Below are 22,716 nucleotides of genomic sequence, written 5' to 3'. Positions count from 1 at the left end.
GACCATCATCATCTATACTATTATTAAGAGAAGAGAGTTATTATCATTATCATCATCATCATCATCATCATCTATACTATTATTAAGAGAAGAGAGTTTATCAGCCAAAACAGAATAATTTTACCAAAATATTCCTCAAATATTAAAAAAACATTTGATGAAATATTTGAGAAAGACAAAATGGTCAATTCACAAATAAAAGAAAAACAAAAGAAATTTAACAAAAAAAAATCAAAAATCAAAAACAAAATATGTGCAGCAGTTTTCTCTACATTCTGTGGAATAACTTTCCACCTAATTATCCACACCCATAGGGTGTGTTTGGAGTCTAATTATTATTATTATTAACTTTTAAGTACTTGTGTCCGTCACTTATTTAGCATCTTATATTTAAAAAATGATCATCGCATAAATAGGTGAAGATATGAAAATAGGGTTTATGTCATTTATAAATTAGGAGGTGTAGAGAAATAATTTTTACTTATATATGATTAGTTGCATATCCATAATAATAATTTCATATTTAGAATGAATAGGTAAGTTAATAATTTGAAAAGACGAGAGGTCAATGTACAAAAATTTGAAGGTCTCAATAACAATTTTTTTTTAATTTTTTTTCAAAAGTTCCTTTTTTAAAATACAAAGTGTAACAACTAAATTAGTCAATAAATAATTAGGTAGAACAAGTTTATACAACTATTACTCTTTCCCTATTTAGATTAATTAATAGGACTTAGTATACATCTTGTCCACAATCATACATAAACTAATATTACAATCTATTAGTAGGCGAAGTCACACCCATCGTGCATGAACTACCAAAGTCTAATTAAAATAAGTGGTAACTTATATAGTTATATTTAGTTGGGTTTTACACCACACGTTCATACCTCAATCTATATAGTAATGGGGACATACCTCCTCAACTAAGCCCATGTTGCCAAACCAATTATGGGCTAATCATGTTTATCTTAATTAATTAATTTACCCAATTAATCTAGTAGTTAATTATTTACTATGATCTTAAGCTAAACAAAGATGAGCTCAGACATTACATATATATTGTCGGCATAGTCTTGCTGATACAACTCAATTCAAAGATGAACTCTTAGAGAAAGAAAAAGAAGAAGTACACCGACAGAAGTCCCTTTGAAGCGCCACAGGCACAAACATATGCAAAATCAAAAACTCTCTCCTTATGTGTGTGTGAACAAGATTTCGCACCACCTCATTAGCGGCCTCATTCATTCCCCGTTATCTATTTTTGGGTTTTAGCATCACATCAAAAATATACGAAGTTTTCGACCAAAAGAAACTCGTGCAGAAAATCCCAATAGTGTGTTTTAAATAATTTGAATACATATATCAAATTATCCGAAAGTTGCATGGTGGATCAAGTCGGATACATATAATTAAGGGGTGAGTCGAGGCACAGGTATAGCACTATTTGAATGGCGGCTGATCAAGTTTGAATTGATCTGATTCTGAAATCCTCGTATATAAAGCCGTTGTTCTCCGGTCTTCTAAAATCGTCAAAGATCGATCTGGGTCAGCCTTACTCTCCCATAACATCTCGTTCTGGGATTTACATGTGCTTTCTAAAGGTGGCGAACCAGAAGAGATCAGGTGACGGCGGGCCGTTTCAAGCTCAAAACGACGACTTTGTCCCGGTGGACTATCAGGAAGCTAGCGGAGAATTGATGAGTAATCAACTGGTACAAGGTGTTGGACTCCAACGTCAACCTCAGTCGACTGTGTCGCCGTCTATGTTTATGGGGTATAATCGGCCGGCGGCAGAGATGTCGGCGATGGTGTCGGCTCTGACGCATGTCGTATCGGGACAGAGACATGTCGTTTCGGGTTCAAGCGGTGGAGTTGCTTCAAGTTTCGGTCAAGTTTATTCTGCTGCCAGTGGCAACTCTCCACCTTTATCAGCTTTCTCTTCAAATAATAATAATACATCTTCCTCTTCTGGCTCCTGGGTTGGTCAAAAGAGAGGCAGAGAAGAACAGACTCAAGCCCTTTTGATGGATCAAAGTAATAGGCCTTATAGAGGTGGCTATGCTGATTTCAGAGCAACTCAGCCAGAATCTTCAACCGGTGCAACAACAACTGGTTAGTATTTATTCAATCAAATTCATCATCCTTCATTTTCTTTTTCATCACCCTTGCTGTTCATTCTTTTCTTCATCCAAGAATTTTCAAAAACATTGATCTCATAACAAAATTCCAGTTGGATTTTCATATAAATTCACCCTTCATTTTCTTTTTCATCATCCTTGCTGTTCATTCTTTTCTTCACCCAAGAATTTTCAAAAACATTGATCTCATATTTTCTTACAATTCTTAACAAAATTCCATTGGATTTTCATATAAATAAATTACTTTTACTTCTATTTTTTTTTCGTTTACAGAAACTATATCGAATTACTACTATTTTTTTGTTCTTCGTCTTCTTAAGAATCAAATAGGGTATTTCCTCATACAGAAAATAGCGTTAAGATTTGCATAAAAGCAACTCTAATATATGATAATTTGCATGGTCACCTGAAATTTTTTGTTTACAAGTCTAGAAGAGGTCTCTACAAGATTAAAATTTTCCTATCATCAGATTTGTAGGGTGAGATATCCAATTTATTTTCACAATTTTATTTTTTTATTTATTAAAAAAAAAACCAATGAAACAGTACTTGACACCATAAGAACATATTATCTAAGAAAATTATGCATATACCCTCTTATTTATTTATGTAATCCCACTTACATCTCTATAAACTTTGTAATTCGATATAGTTTATGAGGATGACACGAAATCTGTCACCACCGCCGGCAGCACCGTCACTGCGACCGCTTCCACCGCAGTAAGATCAACTCCATCAACTGCTGAAACTGTTTCCCCAGAAGAAACCGGCGAGAGGAGAAGAAGATACAGGGGAGTCCGGCAGCGGCCCTGGGGAAAATGGGCCGCCGAGATTCGTGACCCACACAAGGCGGCCAGAGTCTGGCTCGGCACTTTCGACACCGCCGAGGCCGCCGCCAGAGCCTACGACGAAGCTGCCTTAAGGTTCAGGGGAAACAGAGCCAAGCTTAACTTCCCTGAAAATGTGAGAGTCATACCACCACAGCAACCCCTCCAGAACTACGCTCAGTCCATCAGTTCACATTCTGCATCAACTCATTTGGCGCCAAACCGACCCGTACGGCCATTGCAGCCTCCAACGCAGCCATTACAACACCAACAACCGCTTTATCAGTCTCAACCTTTCCAGGGCTCCCCTGACTTGCTCAGAGACTATCTGGACTACTCTCATTTGCTTCAGAGCTCCATCGACATTCACTCACAACAACAACCCCAGCCGACGAATTTCCTGGAGCAGATGTACTACAATTCCCAATTAGCTTCACTTCAGTCCTCGCTATTGCAACAACCACCACCCTCATCATCCACTTTGTCTTCCGCATTGCCATCCTCTGCTTCCTCCTCTGCTTCATTTCCTCTGCTTTTCTCGGATCATCAGCAGCAGCTAAGTTTTTTAGGGGCGCCGCAGAATCAGAATCCGGGCGGTTCATCGGGCTTTCCAGCACCATCTTGGTCACAGTCCGGTCACAATCATTCGTCTTCCGGCTAATACGTTCATCATTTTTATTTCTTTATTTTTATTAATCAGAATATTTTCTTGTTCCTAGGTTCTCATTTCAAATCATATAAATATACCCTGTTTTTTGCACGTAGTTTTTGGTCTTATTGTTTTATGTACTTAAAAGGAGAAAAAAGTCAGGGAAGAAAGGAGTATAGAGATAGAAACAAAGCGGCACTTCGTATTGTAGGTGATAGTTTGTTCACATAAGTATTAGAAAGTAGAAACCTTTTTTTAACCTGGCTTGGTTTTGTGCTTTACGTTCATAAATCAATTAAGAAAGGCCTTTGTCTTATTTTTTTTTTTTCTCAGCTTTGTAGTGGTTGTGGTGTTGATCTTGATGTTTATCCTTTTCGTTAAGAGTTATGCTTCAGTATGATTTGACGGGTACACAACTTGATCTTAATACCTAAACTATGGATGATATGGATGAGGATCATCTCAAAAAGAAAATGAAAAAGAAAAACTATGGATGAGGATGGAAGTTTGGTGTAATAATTATCGATGGTGAATCCTATCCGATGTTAGGGGCTGAATGAGACTCGGACCCAACGTATTGGATATTTGTTCTAATAATTTATCCCCTCTTCCAATGATGAGGAGCATATTTTTTAATTTATCTTTGTGTTTTTTCTGCCTGAGAATGAGATCAAGAGCATATTTGTTCTAATTGTTATCCCCTGTTCCATGTTAACCATATTGTTGTATGGGGGCGGATCCGCCCCCTTGTTTGATTTGGGACGATAATAATTTTACTAATAACATGTTAATATTACAAAGAATTTTGTGAAAGAGTAGTTTAATCTGTCTGGAGTAACATTACAAGTAGAAATACAGTAATATAAAAATATTTTAGAAACCAATTCTCAATTGTGCATTGTCTTTATCCACTAAACCATTTGGATCATTACCTCCTTAGAAACTGAAAAAGCCGATTTGGTTAATTGAGAAAGAAAAAAATAACAATATGATATGATTCAAAATACAACTTCCAACTCCAAACCCAACATATCTCAACTCCGAAAGAACCTAAAACCAAACCAAGACTAATTGTCCAAGAACAAAACTAGATAGACCTTGCAACAATCTCTAGTCATCTCCACTTTATATTATTATCTTCCAGAACTCACACCGTGATAGTCCAGCCTAATAATATATATGTTGGGGTTAGGCACAAAGTCCTTTTCATGTATTTTGTTGTTTCATTAATGATTACCGACTCTTTTTAAAAACAATAAGTGTGTGTGTGTGGTGATTCTCTGCTACTGGTCAAAATCAAAAATGGGGCTCTGGCGAAACCTAAACCCTAGCCCTCAGCCATGGCGGCCGGTATCGATCTCCCTCTACGTCATCTGCTGATGACAATCAAGAGCTGATCTTGTGCAACGACCACCCAACTTAGCCCTAGGTTACTCATCACCTCTTCGTGCTGGAAGGAAATAATTGATGTGAGGGATATGGATCGGTGCTCCGGTCCGATCAGACTCAATGTTGATTGGGCGGAAGAATGGCTGTGTCGGATCAGGCCGAGGCAAGGTCGGCTCAAGTCTGGGCTGTACACAGTTGGGAATGACCGACGCATGAAGCTTGGAAGCCAAGAGATGAGAGGCCCTATTTGGCAGACGCGCGACCTCTGGACCCAGATCAAAGCGGTAAAATTCTGATTGATGGCGGTGCAGGCCTTTACGCTCTAATATGTGGAAGTGGCGGAGATAGTTGTCGTGCACTGTGAAGCGTACCAGGCTTTGGAGAAAGCAGAGCATGCCGGTGGGGTGACCGGATCTGAGACGACGGCGGTGGCTACATCTGTTGCCCAGATTGGAAAAGGAATGGTAGAGGCGGCGCCTACCGTGATTGGCAAAGTAGCGGCAAGTGGGGTGCCCAAATCATCTAGGGGGCCCAAATGGATTGGTTGGCCCAAATCAGTTTTAAGGCTAAAATCAAATGGGCCTGGAGTGTCGAAACCTGTTCTAAGTACCTGTTAGAATTGGGCTCTTTGGTGGACCATTCGAATAGGCTCTATTTCTTCAGGGTTTCGTATTTGGGATCTCGGAGGATCATTATGCTGCAGTTGGAGGCTCGTGATAAGGGCAAAGGAAAGCTTTGGGTTTTCCTGGTCTTCTTGCCTATTACTAGAAATTTGGTCTTCTACTACTTTCATCTTAGATTTCTCTAGTTGTACACCAATTGAGGTCTCTAGGCGACTAGGTTTACTATTCAAAGAGAGGTTAGTAGTGAGGATTTGTTTTCTTGTAGTTATGCTCAATAAGTGAGCGTATGTGTTAACAGTGAAGGTCACCTGTCGTTTGCTTGGTAGCTTGTGCCATTTATGATTTTGGTATGAGACATCATCTGATGTACGTGCCTTCTGGCCATGGTAGTTAATGAAATTATCTATTCTTCGAAAAAAAAAAAAAGTGATTCTCTGACAAGGACTTTCACATATATTAAAATATACGGATTTCCTTGATAGACTCATTTTTCGATCACATATCCATATCTCGACCATTCAGTTTTTAGATCCTAATATATAGATCACTTCTTCAAAGTTTCTGCCAAATTGATGATCATTAAAATATTGAACTAGATTAAATCAATGAACGAACTGAATCTGTCCAACCTGAACCGTTTGTGTTCAGAATTGTAAATCGCAGCTTTGAATGCCTTAATGATCATCAATTTGGTTGAAAATTTATAGAAGTGATTTATACATTAAGACCTAAAAATTGAACGGTCGAGATGTGGATATGCGATCGAAAAGTTAGTCTATAAATATACGGATGTTCTTAACAGAGAAACACTGTGTGTGTGTGTATATATCCGAAAAAGTTCAAGAAAACAAACAAATTAATCCAATTAGTACAAGCGGAATGTGTTTTGAAACACAGAAAACGTGTTAGACCTATACTATTATATTGCTTTTGTTTATTTTTGGTAAGGCCACACATTGCCCATACTAGACCCACACTCGAACCAATTCTTGATAAAAAAAAAATAAAAACAAAAATAAAAACAAAGACTTGCTTGAGCTTGAAGTCTCCTTATGATCCAAAGCTCTGGCTGTCACTTGTAGACGAACAAACACGAGCTCATTTGCCTCGATGACTCATTGCAATCGTGCTTATTAATTTATATAAAAAATTGACATAATTCATAACCCAACATTCCAATTTCCCGGCCTCCGAAAAGGAAAGCATCTACATGATTTTGGCCTGACGTGTCCGGCACAGCCCTAATTTGGTAACCACAGTTATATGACACGTGCCTTAATTATTGGATCTTTGATCCTTCATAATTGATTGATGGCGAGGCTTGGGATGAATCACGATTCGTGGTTCACCTACCTTGATGGGCAAAGATTGAGATGGAGGCAGCGGTAGTCGGTGGAGGCAGCGGTGGTCGGTGGAAGCAGCGGCCCACCAGAAACGGGGTCAGAGCAAGCAAAAGGCAAAGACACCACTCATCCCTGCATATATAGTTCTTGTTCTTTTCTTCTTCTTCTTCTTCTCCTTCTCCTCTTTAAGTCATTAAATCAAGAATAATTATAATTGAAGGTGATGCGTCAAATGTATCCAAGTCTTTTCAGGGCAAGCAAAAGGCAAAGACATCACTCATCCCTGCATATATAGTTCTTGTTCTTTTCTTCTTCTTCTTCTCCTTCTCCTCTTTAAGTCATTAAATCAAGAATAATTATAATTGAAGGTGATGCGTCAAATGTATCCAAGTCTTTTCAGGGCAAGCAAAAGGCAAAGACACCACTCATCCCTGCATATATAGTTCTTGTTCTTTTCTTCTTCTTCTCCTCTTTAAGTCATTAAATCAAGAATAATTATAATTGAAGGTGATGCGTCAAAATGTATCCAAGTCTTTTAGAGAATGATAAAATTAAATTTAATGTAAGTATGGAAGGAGCTATAAATGGAATAAGTCTAGGAATTCAATCTTCCAAGGATCCAAAAAGTAATTATGAGTCAAACTCGAAGAGAGGTCAGTCCTTCAACAACTCTCCAGAGAGGAACATCAAAATAAATTCTTAAGCGAAAAACCGATGTGTTTTGAATGTGGAGTTACTACTACTAGACATTTGGCTGTTGATTGTGGCAATGAAAGATATAAATCTCATGTGGACAAAGTCTTGAAATTCATTTGGAGTGATAGCGAGTGTGGAACTCATTCTGATCATGAGGCAAAAAATATTGCACTCACCTCAACTCTTCATATTGAATACTCGGATAAGTTAAATGGTGATGGGAGGGAGCATTCAAATAAAGTGCTGAAAAATTTGGAAAAGAAAAGAACCTCATCACCTTACGTTCTCTCGTATTGGTAATTGAACTCTCCCAAGTGTTTTTGCATATGCAACATCATTTTTTGAGTGTTCATTAGGGTAGACGCACCCTTAGAATAGACGTCTGCATTTTGGCTCTTTTATTTTTCTGTGCTTCAATTTTAATACAATGGCGTTGTTGTTTCAGTCTTATTGTCATCAGTTTATGATATGTTAGAATTTCATGCTTAAATCTGGAATGTGGAGCACGTATTTCTTGATACTGAAGTCTCTCTAGCTCATTAGTCTATGTCTTTTATGCTTGGTTAGCACCTGCTTCGAGTTCAAGTTGATGACAATATGATGAAATACATGTATTCATTGGTGTGACGGTATGACCGTTATTATTTTTCGTCTTCAGTTTCTAAAGAGAATTTTTCAAGTATTTTAAGTTCTGTTTTTCGTAAAGGGTCTTTTTAGCATGAGTTGCATTCATTTTGTTTTTGAAAACAAAAAAGTTTGTTATGTCCATTAATTCATCTCGCATTCATTTTATTCTCTTTGCTGCATATTGCATTTGACACTTGCATAGCGGGAGCTTGGTTCAAAGAAATGTCGATATTTCAATTGGTAATCAGTCACACAATCTTGTTCAGTTATCCTCGTTTGTTGGTTTCTTGCTTGTTGAAATTCATTGCCCCTTTCCATCTTATTAAATAAAGTGTTTCTTTCAAGTACTCATGTCAATGTAAGTGTTAATGAGCAGGTTTGAAAGGGTAATATTTGAATAAGCCTTTTTGTTAAGTGCTTGAACTTTTCATGATTGATTCCTTCAAGATTCTAATGGATTCAAATTTGCTCACCATCTTTGGTTAGGTGATGATACCACCACCCCATAAAATTTCGCCATGTATATATTTCATAATATAACTATGGTTAATTCTTCAGATTAATACTAATAAATTAATATTTGTTTTAGGGAAACGATATTTGAGTGAGAATTGTTGTACTTTCATTGATAATAGGGGCCTTTTTATATAGAGGATTATAATGCATAGAACCAGAGTTGTACAAGAAAAGGTAATCATACATTGAATGTATATCTCTAAGATTCTCAGAGATTATCTCTAATTAAAACCCTATTACCACTAGGTCAAGTAACCTAGAGTTTGGGTCAAACACGATCTGGATTTACTTAAACATTCCACCTTGTGTCGCCCAAACGCGGTGCTTTTCTCGTTGCCTCGTTAAAAACATTGCTGAGTAACAAAAATCTAGTGGGACAAAAATAACCTTGGTCGAAGGAGAAGAAAAGCACAACACACTCTTCACGTTTCGAGATCAACATGTAGACATCTCCCCCTGATGACTACGATCATGGGAGTTCGGATAACTTCCGCAAGCCAATGCTTGCAACATGTTTCTTGAACGTGGATTTGGGCAATGACTTAGTGAACAAGTCTGTCACATTGTCCTCAAATCGAACATGGTTCATTTTGATCTTGAGGAGCTTCTGTTGTTGCTGATTGTAGAAGAACGTACGCGATATGCATGTGCTTAGTGTTGTCACCTTTAATGTAGCCTTGCTTCATTTGCTCAATGCAAGCAGCATTATCCTCACAAATGCTAGTCGACTCATCTGTGGTGGATTTTAAACCACAATTACGTCGAACATGCGTAACTATGGATCTAAGCATCTGTGGTGAATATATATATTCACGAACTGCTTCGTGAGCAATAATCTTTGCAGGGTTCGAAGAAGTAGTGACTAAGGTCTGTTTGGTAGACCTCCAAGATATCGTGGTCTTACCCATGGTGAATACATAACCAATTTGGGAACGACCTTTGTGTGGGTCAGAGAGATACCCAGCATCAGCAAAACCTTCCAAAACACTTATGTCGTTTTGGGATGGGGAAAGAAAACGCAGACCACTGTTGGTGGCGTTCGTGGCATATGATGGGTCCGAATCCATCGTCTCTTTGTGGGGATAGAACAAGCTCATATCAATCGTACCACTTAGGTATCGAAAGATATCTTTAATACCAGTCCAATGGTGTCGTGTTGATGCAGAGCTATATCTAGCTAACAAGTTCACGGCAAATGATCGAGATGTCCGGTCTTGTGCATTGTGCTAAGTACAATAATGCGCCTATTGCACTTAGGTAGGGCACTTCTACCTCTAGCACATCTTCGTCGTCATCTTTTGGACGGAATGGATCATTCTTTGGATCAAGACTACGGACGACCATTGAGGTGCTTGAAGGCTTAACTTTGTCAGTATTGAAACGCCTAAGCATCGTTTAGGTATAAGTTGATTGATGAATCAGGATACCATCTTCAGGGTACTCAAGTTCCAAACCGAGGCAAAACCGTGTTTTTCCAAGATCTTTCATCTCAAACTCGAATTTCAAGTGTTCAGCGGTTTCCCTTAACTCTTTAAGGGTGCCAATTATGTTCATGTCATCGACATATGCCACTACTATTGCAAATCCGGAACTTGTTCTTTTTATGAACACACATGGGCATAGTTCATTGTTAACATATCCCTTCCCAATCAAGTAGTCACTTAGACAATTATATCACATCCATCCGGATTGCTTCAATCCATATAGTAAGCATTTTAATCTTATTGCAAACGCGCTCCGTGGTTTAGAGTCACTTGATTTGGGTAACTGAAGTCCATCTGGGACCTTCATGTATATCTCTGTATCTAGATCCCCATATAGATACGCAGTAACCACATCCATAAGCTGCATATTCAGTTTTTCAGAAACTACCATACTGATAAGGTAGCGGAATGTAATAACGTCCATTACGGGAGAATAGGTCTCCTTATAGTCGATTTCAGGGCGTTGTGAGAAGCCTGGAGCCACAAGGTGAGCTTTGTACCTTACAATCTCGTTTATCTCATTACGCTTTCTAACGAATACCCATTTATGACCAATTGGTTTGGTGTTGGGCGGTATTGGCACAACTGGCCCGAATACCTTTCTCTTCGCTAGAGAATCAAGTTCTGCCTGGATTGCATCTTTCCATTTTGGCCAATCAGCTCGACGTTAGCATTCATCAACCGAGCGTGGTTCGATGTCATCGGTCTCAATAATCTCACACGCTACAGAGCACGCGAATACATCATCAATGATGATGGAGTTTTGTTCCCACGTCTCATGTACACTAGTGTAATTTACAGAGATCTCTACGTTCTCAAGGATAGGTTCTGACATTGAGGCATCCCCCAAAGATGTCTCTTCGACATAACCATAATCTGGAACATTCTCATGGGACGGATTTTGAGTATCGATGATCAAAAGATTTGTTTATGCCTTATTCGCCCTCTTTCTAGGGTGAGTATCCTTCGAACCAATCGGTCTACCGCGCTTGCTAGCGGGACCTGAGGCCATAGACTCCACATCACTGCCAACATGGGAAGTGGCGCCATCTCCTGGTACCTCAGGAGCGGCGTTACGTCCAGTATTTGGGACGTCAATCCTTGTAGGCACATTTGCAGCAGGTATATGTGATCTCGTCACTTTGGCAACATCAGAAAACGCATCAAGCAGAGTATCTGCTACGTTTTGGAGCTCGATTATTCTTCGCACTTCAAGTTCGGACTGTGCGGTACGGGGATCGAGATGAGACATAGTGGGGACAAACCACAACAATTCCTATCGTTCATGTTGAACATTCATATTCTTGTCTCCCCTAACGATGGGAAGACTGTCTCACCAAAGTAACAATCCGCAAATCTAGCGGTAAAGAGATCGCTTGTCAAGGGTTCCAGGTAGCAGACAATAGTTGGAGCCTCATATCCAACATATACGCCCATTCGTTTGTGTGGACCTATCTTAGTACGCTGTGGCGGTGTAATAGGCACGTAAATTGCAACCCAAATATGTGTAAGTGCGAGATATCAAGCTCGTACCCAATCACTAGCTGTAATGCAAAATAAGGTTGGGTGGCAGTGGGTCGTAGATGAATTAGCGTCGCTGCGTGCAATATTACATATCCCCAAGCGGAAACAGGGAGATTGGTGCGCATAACCAATGCCCGGGCTATCATTTGTAGTCGTTTGATAGCCACTTCCGAGAGACCATTTTGGGTATGAACATGGAGAACTTGATGCTCTACATCAATCCCCAGTGACATGCAATAGTCATCAAACATTTTCAAAGTAAACTCCCCAGCATTATTAAGTCGAATTGACTTAAATTGACTTAATTGGGTGGTCTGGGTAGTGAGCCCGTAGACGGATAATCTGGGCTAGGAGTTTAGCATAAGCAGCATTTTGAGTGGACAACAGCACGACATGTGACCAGCGTGTCGACACATCAACCAATACCATAAAGTATTTAAAAGGTCCGCATGATGGTTGAATTCATCCACAGATCCCCTTGGATTCTCTGTAAGAACGGAATGGGTATTTTGGGATCCTTTGCATAGGATGGTCTCGGTCCTAATTTCCCTAAGGAATAGGCTTTGCAAAATGAGTGAGGGGCCTTAGAAGCAACCAATGAGGATTTTAGTTGGGTCTGAGCGTCTGAAGCGCTATTGGAAGCAAAATTTGTGACTACATCACCAATCATGGCGTTGGAACCATGGGAAGTGGCACCCATGGCGCCATTGCCATTTATGGCGTTGTCAAGGGGGACATGGGTGGCCTTAGGCCAGCAGTGGACAGCGGCGGCGCCAAAGGCGGCTGCAGCAGTGGTCATACTAAGTCCGGGATCAATCTTTGATTCTTGCTTCGTTTTGCTCGAAAGAATGGATCTCTGTGTGAAGTTTTTAGTATACGGATCATCATATCACGACCAAGATGTCCTAGTCGGTCATGCCAAAGCCAAAATGCGTCAGAATCTAAGAGATCTTCTCTTATTACGTTATTGGATTCAATAGGTCGAATGGTAGTGACATAAAGTCCACCAAATTGACACATATGCTTCTCTAAGATGCATATGTGTCCACTAAATATCTTTCATCCGCAATCATTAGAGGTAATGCAAATGAACTCTTTTCTGTTTTCAGTATGCGTTTCCGCATGGAATCTGTTGGCTCGGATATCTTTAAAACTCAATAAGGTTCAATTTGCCTTAGGAGCGTAGAGAGCTTCTGCGACATTAATCAAGGTGCCGTTTGGCAAGAGGAATTGGGCCATTCCCTTGAACTAATCCTGATGGCCTAGCCATTGTAGTCACAGAGGAATATGTAGGCAACATCTCCAAGAATAATTGCCTATGGCGGAGAATGGTGTGCGTAGTCGGACTATCGGCAAGACATTGCAGTTCTCCAGAATCCATTCTTAAAAGAAAACGCTCGTAATTAAAAAGGAATCATAAAGATAAGAACTCAACTTTTATTAATAAGTCAACGAAATTACATCATTGTCTCTTTAACTATAGAGAATCTAATCCAAAAAACTAGCTAATGCAAAACAATGGTAGTCGTCTAACTTCTTTCGGTAGCTCCAAAGCAAATGTGACCAGGTAAGTAGAGAAATGTCGGTGGAGCGAGACTCGCTTAAGTACCACTTATCTTAAAACCTTTCTAGTCATCACACTTATTTTGGGTGAACCTACTTTGAAGAAAGACTAAACCATTCGCATTTACTACAAAAATAATATGGCAATTGCCTACATCTCTTGGAAAATATAAACGACTTAATCAAAATCCCCAGTCTCTGGATCTTGGCCATTGAAGTCTTCCACCCTCAGATCGAGATCGCCATCTTGATCTCCTTGTTCCATGTAATGTGCTTCCCTTGCTTCACGATACATCTTGTATGCGTTTGCAACATTCTGGGATGCTTTACACGCCCTGGCCCAATGTCCGGATGTTCCACACCTAAGACAAGCATCTTTATGGTCAGACACCCGTGATCGAGGCGGTTTAGGAGTGCGTTGAGGACGACTTCTATCCTTGGTGGCGTCACCACCATAGCCGGAGGCTTGGCCTCTCTCTCTCTTCAAACGTTGACCTCCACAGTTTTGTGTACGCCTATCTTGGCAATTTCCTTCATCTTTGGGGCGAGAATATGGATCAAAATGTCCAGAATTATCCATTTCCTTAGGGTTTCGCTCCTTGCGCCCTCTCTTAGGGGCGCGACTATAATTAGACTCCGGAATTGGCTTTGCTCCCACGGGTCTAGAGTTATAGTTCTTCACAAGTATGTTGTCATGCTTTTCAGCTACGTTCATGGCTCCAATAAGCTCATTGAAATCTTGTGATGCGTCCGCCATTGACATCAATCCTATAGTTCTTGCCTATCATCAATGCAGAGACGGGGAGGGTAGAGAGAGTCTTCTCGATCAACATCGTATCAGTGATTTTCTGCCCACAGAATTCCATCAAAGACTTGATACGAAGTGCTTCCGAATTGTAGTCAAGTACAGACTTGAAATCACAGAAGCGGAGGCTATGCCATCTCACTTCTAAATCAGGAAGCAGGGAGTCACGAACGTTGCCAAAGCGCTGCTCAAGTTCTACCCACAGCTTTCTAGGGTCTTCCTCATTGAGGTACTCATTTTGGAGCACGTCATTCATGTGCCTTGTCATGAGAATTATGGCTTTAGCTTCATTCGACTCGCTCGTAGCTCTATTCGCTTCAAAAGCGGCAGCTTGTTGAGGAGTAAGCACGTTCTGACTTGGCTCTTGGATCGTATCTAGGATCCCATCAGCCTTAAGATGCTAGTGCACATCACGGACCCACTTGTGGTATCATGCGCCTGTTGTCTCTAGTGGAGCAAAGCTCAACTTGTTCAGGTTACTCATCCTGAAAAACAACAAGAAAGTAAGGTTAGTTTCAGAGCGAAAAAGGCTACCACAAAAACAATAAAAATTTCTAAAAGTAGTTGCTTCCAAGAAATTAGGAATTTCCGAGCGTAGTCGCTTCCAAGAAATTCGATTCCAAGAGGTGTTGGATTAGATCGAAACAATGATGTTTGTGGTCGATCGTTTCTCTCAACAAACTCTAAGTTTGGAGGACTCTACAAGCTCGAAGCTTGGAGTTAGAACGAACCCCCACAGTTCGGCTTAATTAGGTCTCCCCTATGATGAAGAAAGGCGGGTTGGAGAAGGGAGTTTGCAAGTCCCCTAGAAAAAAAAGAGAGAAAAAGAATAAAAACTTCAAAAAACAAAAAACGGGAACTTTTAGTAAAAATTACCTCGAAATAGGTCGCCGAAAAATTTGGCCGGAAAAAGTCGTCGAAAAGTTGTTGACCGGAGGAACTAGGCCTATGGGCTGGGCCGGTGCGTTTTTTTTTTTTTTTTAATTTCAGTCCCGCTGCCTTTTCTTTTTCTTTACTTTTCCGTCTGGGCTTCTAGGTTGCAGGGCTTCTGGCATCTGGGTTGACAGGAACAGAAGGATTAGGGCAGACGGCGGTTCAAAAGGGTGCAGCTATTCTTGTGGCCGGTTCGGGGACTATCAGGCTGGTTCCAGGAAAAAAAATTTCGGTTCCCGGAATCTGGAATCAAGGCGTTGATGGTGACAAAATATGATGGTCGGAGGCGGACTGGAAGAATACGAACTGGGCAGGGGATGTTCTGGTTCTTTTGGGTGCCGGTTCGGTGTTTTTCCGGCCGTTCTGGGGGTGACGTCGCCAGTTTTGGACTCCTGGGATTGGGGGCTTCAATATATGTGGCGGTGGTTGCTAGGGTTTCAAGGATACGATTTTAGGGTTTCAGGGTTAGGGTTTCGTGCTGATAACGTGTTTTAGGGAAACGATATTTGAGAGAGAATTGCTGTACTTTCATTGATAATAGGGGCCTATTTATATGGAGGATTACAATGCATAGAACCAAAGTTCTACAAGGAAAGGTAATCATACATTGAAATATTGAATGGATATCTCTAAGATTCTCCGATATTATCTCTAATTAAAACCCTATTACCACTAGGTCAAGTAACCTAGAGTTTGGGGCAGACACAATTTGGATTTACTTAAACAATATTGATGAAGAGAGAGAAATACGAAAATACTCGCTCCCTTCCAGACTAGAAAACCCAGATTTGGAATTTAATTTGAGTTCTGCAAACTTTTTCATTATCAATTTCTCAAAGTAACAGAAGAAGTCTCAATATTATAATACCCAACCTTTTCCAACAAAATTTTTAGCACGAAAACCCAAACTGAAATTGGTTACCCACAATTCATAGAGCTTCAATTTCTCAAATTGGTTTTGAGTGATATTTTTTTTTGCCATGTTATACTTCATGAAAATTAAGCCCAAAAGTAAAATAAGTTAGAAGAAGATCGATGGTAGGATGGTCTGCAATTAGGTTTGCTGGGATTATTTGGTGAGTTGCCTCGTGGTGGACTGGTGGTGTCGGGAGGAAGATGGAAAGGGCTGGACGAGATCTGGGTTTGTTGGTGTATATCTGATATGCCCTCACAAACCCATTACTGCTCTCCTTCGTTTTCGAATCACTTTCTATTTGTTTATGTGGCAGACAAAAGCCAAAGAAGAGTTTATGTTCATTTGAGATTTTATAGGTATGTAGTTGGATTTTGCTGGGTCGATGAAGAAGATGAGAGAATTAATATGTTTTATTTAGAGTGGTGCTATTCACACACCTTTTTTCTATATTCACACACCCCTTCTAATTTTTTATTAGTTTAATCAATCTTTTTTATAAATTACCCTAACTACCCTCCCTTATAAATCTTATTTTTTTTTCTATTTGGAAATTCAATCATGAATCAAACATCACTATACAATAATTTTTTTTTTTACCTATAAATGATGGGAAAATAATACGTTTATTAAGTGGAATGACCTATATTATTAGACAAATAATATGCTTCCCAGGTAAAAAGCTTCACCCACCTGAATCCAAATTGTAAAGTTTGTCCTCATACTCTACAAAGCACCAAACTCAATACTTGTTTGTTTATGACTCTTAATCCAGGTGCATCATCCTCAAATAAAAAAAAATAAAAAAATATGGAATCAGCGTTTTATCCACTTCAGCCACAAGCTTCCACACTTGATGATGTACACAAAATTTGGAGATCCTCTACATAATATTGAATGCAATGAGTTGCAATCTTCGTGTGGGTACAAAATTATGTTCTACTAGCATAATATAGTAGAACAAATCATGTTTATAATCATAAGGCCATCATTATTAGGCTATTGTAAAGTTCTATAATTGGTCAATGGATTCGAATACACCAAATAATATCAGTTAGAATCTTACCAGGAATAATGGATTCAAATGGGCTCGAATGATCACTGAACTCATATATATTTTTTTCCATGTCTCCATTGCAAATCAAATGTAAAATTTTCTCAAAAGGTGGGTCCAAATTTTCTTGTTCTACCATGATTAAACTTCAAAGCATCATGTTAGAAAGATAGAATGACTATGCTATAGAAATTTTTAATGAAAAAGAAAAAAGGGAATTGAAAAGAGTTTTGAAGTCCTGTGTGTCTGCAGAAAAATAAGGATTTAGGATTTGAGGATGGTTAACTTACCAAATAGAAAAAAGAAAAAGAAACATAATTATAAGGAATGGTAGTTAGGGTAATTTTTAAAAGAAAACTGAATTAAAGTAATAGAAAAATAGAGGGGTGTGTGAATAGAGAAAAATGGTGTGTGAATAGCACCACCCTGTTTTAAGGAAACGAGAATTGAGAGAAAATTGCTATGTGTTCTCATTGATTATAGGGGCCTCTTTATATAGAGGATTACAATGCATAGAATCTAAATCGTACAAGAAAAGATAATCATACAATGCATAGATATCTCTAAGATATTCTCCAAAATTATCTCTAATTAAAACTCTATTACCACTCGGTCAAATAACCTAGAGTTTTAGCCAGACACAATTTGGATTTACTTAAACACTCCCCCTTGTGTCGCCCAAACGCGATGCTTCTCTCGTTATCTCGTTAAAAACCTTGCCGAGTAACAAAAACCCAATGGGACAAAAATAACCTCGGTCGAAGGGGGAAAATAGCACAACACACCCTTCACGTTTCAAGACCATACGCTTAGACATCTCCCCCTGATGTCTGCATTTCCCCCTGATGACTACAGTCATGGGAGTTCGGATAACTTCTGTAAATGATGCTACCAACACATTTCTCGAAAGTGGAATCTAGGTAATAACTTAGAGAGCAAGTCTGCCACACTGTCCTCAGATCGAACCTAGTTCAATTTGATCTTGAGGAGAGTCTGTTGTTGCTGATCATCCTTGGTGTTGTCGCTTTTGATGTAGCCTTGTTTCATTTGTTCCAAACAAACAGCATTATCCTAAATGCTCGTAGGCTCATCTGTGGTAGACTTCAAACCACAATTGTAACATGCTTAACTATGGGTCCAATCCATATACATTCACAAATCACTTTGTGAAGAGCAATAATCTCTACATGGTTCGAAGATATAACGACTAGGGTCTGTTTTGTAGACCTCCAAGATATCACGGTCTTTACCCATGGTAAACACTTAACCAGTTTGGGAATGACCTTTGTGTGGGTCAGAGAGATACCCAACATCAGCAAAACCTTCCAAAACACATGCCGTTTTGGGATGGGGATAGAGGACGCAGGCCAGTGTTGGCGGCGTTCCTGGTGTGTGATGGGTCCGAATCAATCATCTCTATATAGGAATAGAACAAGCCCATATCAATCGTACATCTCAAGTACCAAAAAATATCTTTTACACCAATCCAATGGCGTCGAGTTGACGCAAAGCTATATCTAGCTAACAAGTTCATGGCAAATGAGATGTCCGGTCTTGTGCATTGAGCTAAGTACAATAATGCGCCTATTGTACTTAAGTAAGGCACTTCTGCCTCTAGCACATCTTTGTTATCATCCTTCAGATGAAGAGGATCCTTTTTAGGATCAAGATTACGGACGATCATGGGGGTGCTTGAAGGTTTGACTTTGTCAAAATGCCTAAGCATCTATCAACACGATGCTCAAGTTCCAAACTGAGACATAATCGTGTTCTCCCAAAATCCTTCATCTCAAAATCGGATTTTAAGTGTTCAGCGGTTTCCTTTAACTTTTTAAGGGCTTCCAATGAAGATCATGTCCAACATGAACCGCGATAGAATCCGAAACTTGTTATGGAAACGCGTGGGCATATCCCTTCCCAATCAAGTAGTCACTTTAGTGAGCGTTTCAACCTTATTGTAAACGCACTCCGTGGTCTAGAGCCACTTGACTTGGGTAAATTAAGTTCACCATGAACCTTCATGTGTATTTCCTATCTAGATCCCTATAGAGATACGTAGTGACCACATTTGTAAGCTACATGTTCAGTTATTAGGAAACTACCAAACTGACAGGGTAGTGGACTGCAATGACATCCATTACGAGAGAATATGTCTCATCGTAGTCGATTCCAGGGCGTTTTATGAGAAGCCTTGCGCCATAAGGCGAGATTTTCATCTCTTTTTCTCATCACGCTTAACGAAGATCCATTAGTCAATAGGTTTTATGTTAGGAGGTGTTGGCATCAGTAGCTCAAAAACCTTTCTCTTTGTTAGAGAATCCAACTTAACTTGGATCGCATCTTTCCATTTAGGCCAAATTTCTCTACGTTGGTATTCATTCATCAATGGAGCGTGGTTCGATATCATCGAACTCAACAAACTCATGCGCAGCTACATAATCAATTATGATGGAGTTTCTATCCCACGTCTCATGTACACTAGTGTAATTTTCATAGAACTCTATATTCTCAGGAATAGGTTCTGATGTTGAGGCGTCCCCCAACGATAACCATAATCTGGAAGATTCTCATGAGACTGATTTTGAGTCTTGATGATCAAAGGATTGGAATGTGCCAAAGTATCCTTCGAACTCATGGGCCTTTCACGCAGCCTAGCTGGAGCCGTGGCCTGTAACACCAAAGTGCCACTCTCTATGGCGTTGGAGCCATGCCTACCTCCATGTAGGGTGGCACTACTTCCTCTCGTAGGGACATCCTTCCTTGCAGGCATGGTTGCAACATATTTGTGTGATCTCGTCACTTTAACGGGGATCGAGATGAGACATAGTGGGGACAAACTACGACAATTCCTGTCGTTCCTGCTGAACATCCGTGTTCTTATCTCCCCCTAACGACGGGAAGACTGTCTCATCAAAGTGACATCCGCAAATCTAGCGGTAAGGAGATTGCCTAGCAAGGGCATTTAAGTGGCGGACGATTGTTGGAATTTCAAATCTAACGTAGTTGCCCATTCGTCTGTAAGGACCCATCATAGTCTGTAAGGACCCATCATAGAGCGCTGTGGCGGCGCAATTGGCACATAAATGGCACACTCAAATATGCGTAAGTACGATACGTGTACCCAGTTACTAGCTGTAACGCAGAGGTACATTGAGTCACTGTGGGTCGTAGACGAATTAGCATAGCTGCATGCGATATTGCATCACCCCAAGCGGATATAAGGATATTGGTGCACATTACCAATGTCCGGACTACCATCGTAGTCGTTTCCGTGAGACCATTTGGGTGTGTACATGGGAATATGATGTCCAACATCAGTCCCATTGCAATAACCATCGAAAGTCTTCGTTAAGCCCAATTGACGGAATAGGATGATCCGGGGAGTGAGCCCGTTGTCATATGATATGTGCTAACAGTGTAGCATAGGCAGCATTTACAGGTGGACAATGGCACAACACGTGACCAGCGTGTTTGCATGTCAACCAACATTATGAATATTAAACGTCCGCAAGTTGGTTGAATCAGTCCACAGAATCCCTACGGATTCTATGTAAGAACATAGTGAGTATTGTCATATCCGTTGCATAGGACGGTCTCAGTCCTAATTTCCCTAAGGAACAGGCTTTGTAAACAAGCGAGAGGCTTTAGAAGCAACCAATGAGGATTGTGGTTGGGCCTGAGCATCTGAAACTCTACTTGAAGCAAAGTTGGTGATTGTAGCATCACCTAGGGCTCCATCACCATGAAGGACGCCATCCATGGTGTCATGGGTAGGGACTGTGCCATCCCTAGGCTGATGGGGGACGGCAGCGACGGCGGTCACACTTAGTCTAGGAATCAACTTTTGATTCATGCTTCGTTTCGCTCAAAAGAAAGGATGTCCATGTGAAGACTTTAGTAGACGGATCATCATATCATGACTAGGATGACCTATCCTATCGTGACAAAGCCAATATGTGTCTAAATCCAAGAGATCTTCTCTCATAACTTTATTGGATTTAATAGATCGAATAGTGACATAGAGTCCATTAGAGAGACACATAAACTTCTCTAAGATGCGCCCTTGTTCGCAATCATTAGAGGCATTGCAAATGAACTCATTTTCGTTCTCTACATGCGTTTTCGCATGAATCCGTTGGCTATTCATACGTGCGATTTGCCCTAGGAGCGTAGAGAGTTTTTGCGACAGTAATAAAGGTGCCTTTTGGCAAGGGGAACTTGGGCTATTCCATGTCCTTGAATTAATACTGATGACCCAGACATCGTAGTCACAAAGTAATATACTCATAATCAAAATTGAGTCATCATGAAAAGTACTCAAAATTTTATTCATAAGCCAACGGAGTTACATCATTGTCTCTTTGACCAAAGAAAATCTAATCCAAAATGCTAGCTAATGCAAAACAATAGTAGTCGTCTAATTTCTTTCGGTAATTCCAAAATAAATGTGACCAGGTGAGTAAAGAGATGTCGGTGGAGCAAGGCTCGCTTAAGTACCACTAATCTCAGAACCTTCCTAGACATCACACTTACCATGGGGTGAGCCTACTTTGAAGAAAGATTAAACCATTGGCATCTACTACAAAAATATATGGCAATTGCCTATTACATCTCTTGGAAAATAAAAAGACTTAAACAGAATTGGCGATCTATTGATCTCAGCCATATTTGTAGTCTTCAACCTTTCACTCTAGATCATCTTCTTGATATTCTTGTTCCACATAGTGAGCTTCTCTTGCTTTACAATATGCTTTGTAGGCGGTGACAATTTCTCCACGAGTTCTACAAATGTGTGCCCAATGACCAGATACTCCATATCGAGAACATACATCTCTTTACTCAAACTCCATTGATTGAGGCGCTTTGAAAGTGTCATTTAGATGGTTCTTAGTGTTGGTGGCGCCACCAACATGGCCAAAGGCATTGCCTCCCTCTCTCTTTCCACGTTTACCTCTTCAGTTCCGTGTTCGCCCATTTTGGCGGTTACCTTCCCAAGTAGAGCGATTATATGGACCAGAACGTCCAGAAGAATCCCTAAGATTAAGGTTTCGTTCTTAGCGCCCTCTCTTAGGGGCGCGACTATAATTGGATTCCGAAATATGCTCTGTTTCCACGGATCTCGAATTATAGTTCTTCACAAGGATGTTGTCATGCTTTTCAGCAACATTCATAGCTCCAATGAGCTCATGAAACCTTGTGATCTGTCTTGCAGTAATATCGATTTGATAATTCTTAGCAACCATCAATGCAGAGACGGGGAAGGTAGAGAGAGTCTTCTCAATCAACATCGCATTTGTGATCTCTTTACCACAGAATTCTATTAAGGATTTAATGCGAACTGCTTTCGAGTTGTAGTCAAGAACGTATTTGAAATCACAGAAGCGGAGGCTATGCCATCTCACTTCTAGGTCAGGAAGCAGGGAGTCACGGATGTTGCCAAATCTTTCTTCGAGTGAGACCCACAGCTTTCTGGGGTCTTCTTCATTCATACACCCGTACTGGAGCGAATCATCCATATGACGAGTCATTAGGATGATGGCTTTCGCCTTATTTGCCTCTACGGCTGCTCTATTTGCTTCCAAAGCTTGAGCTTGCTCAACTGTTAGCACGTCCTAGTTAGGCTCGAGAA

General features: G+C 40.1%; 1 protein-coding gene across 1 annotated transcript; it reads left to right on the top strand.

Moving 5' to 3' along the window:
* Positions 1 to 1,125: 1,125 nt before the first annotated feature.
* Positions 1,126 to 3,942, top strand: LOC133739159 (ethylene-responsive transcription factor ABR1-like). The gene is made up of 2 exons (XM_062166892.1): positions 1,126 to 2,115; positions 2,794 to 3,942. Exons 1-2 carry the CDS (start codon positions 1,590 to 1,592, stop codon positions 3,627 to 3,629), a joined length of 1,362 nt encoding a protein of 453 aa, XP_062022876.1. The 5' UTR covers positions 1,126 to 1,589; the 3' UTR covers positions 3,630 to 3,942.
* Positions 3,943 to 22,716: the final 18,774 nt, after the last annotated feature.

This window comes from Rosa rugosa, chromosome 3, assembly GCF_958449725.1.
Source record: "Rosa rugosa chromosome 3, drRosRugo1.1, whole genome shotgun sequence".
NCBI classification, from domain to species: Eukaryota; Viridiplantae; Streptophyta; class Magnoliopsida; order Rosales; family Rosaceae; genus Rosa; species Rosa rugosa.
Note: the sequence above shows the minus strand (reverse complement) of the source record. Positions and strands in the feature narration are given on the sequence as shown.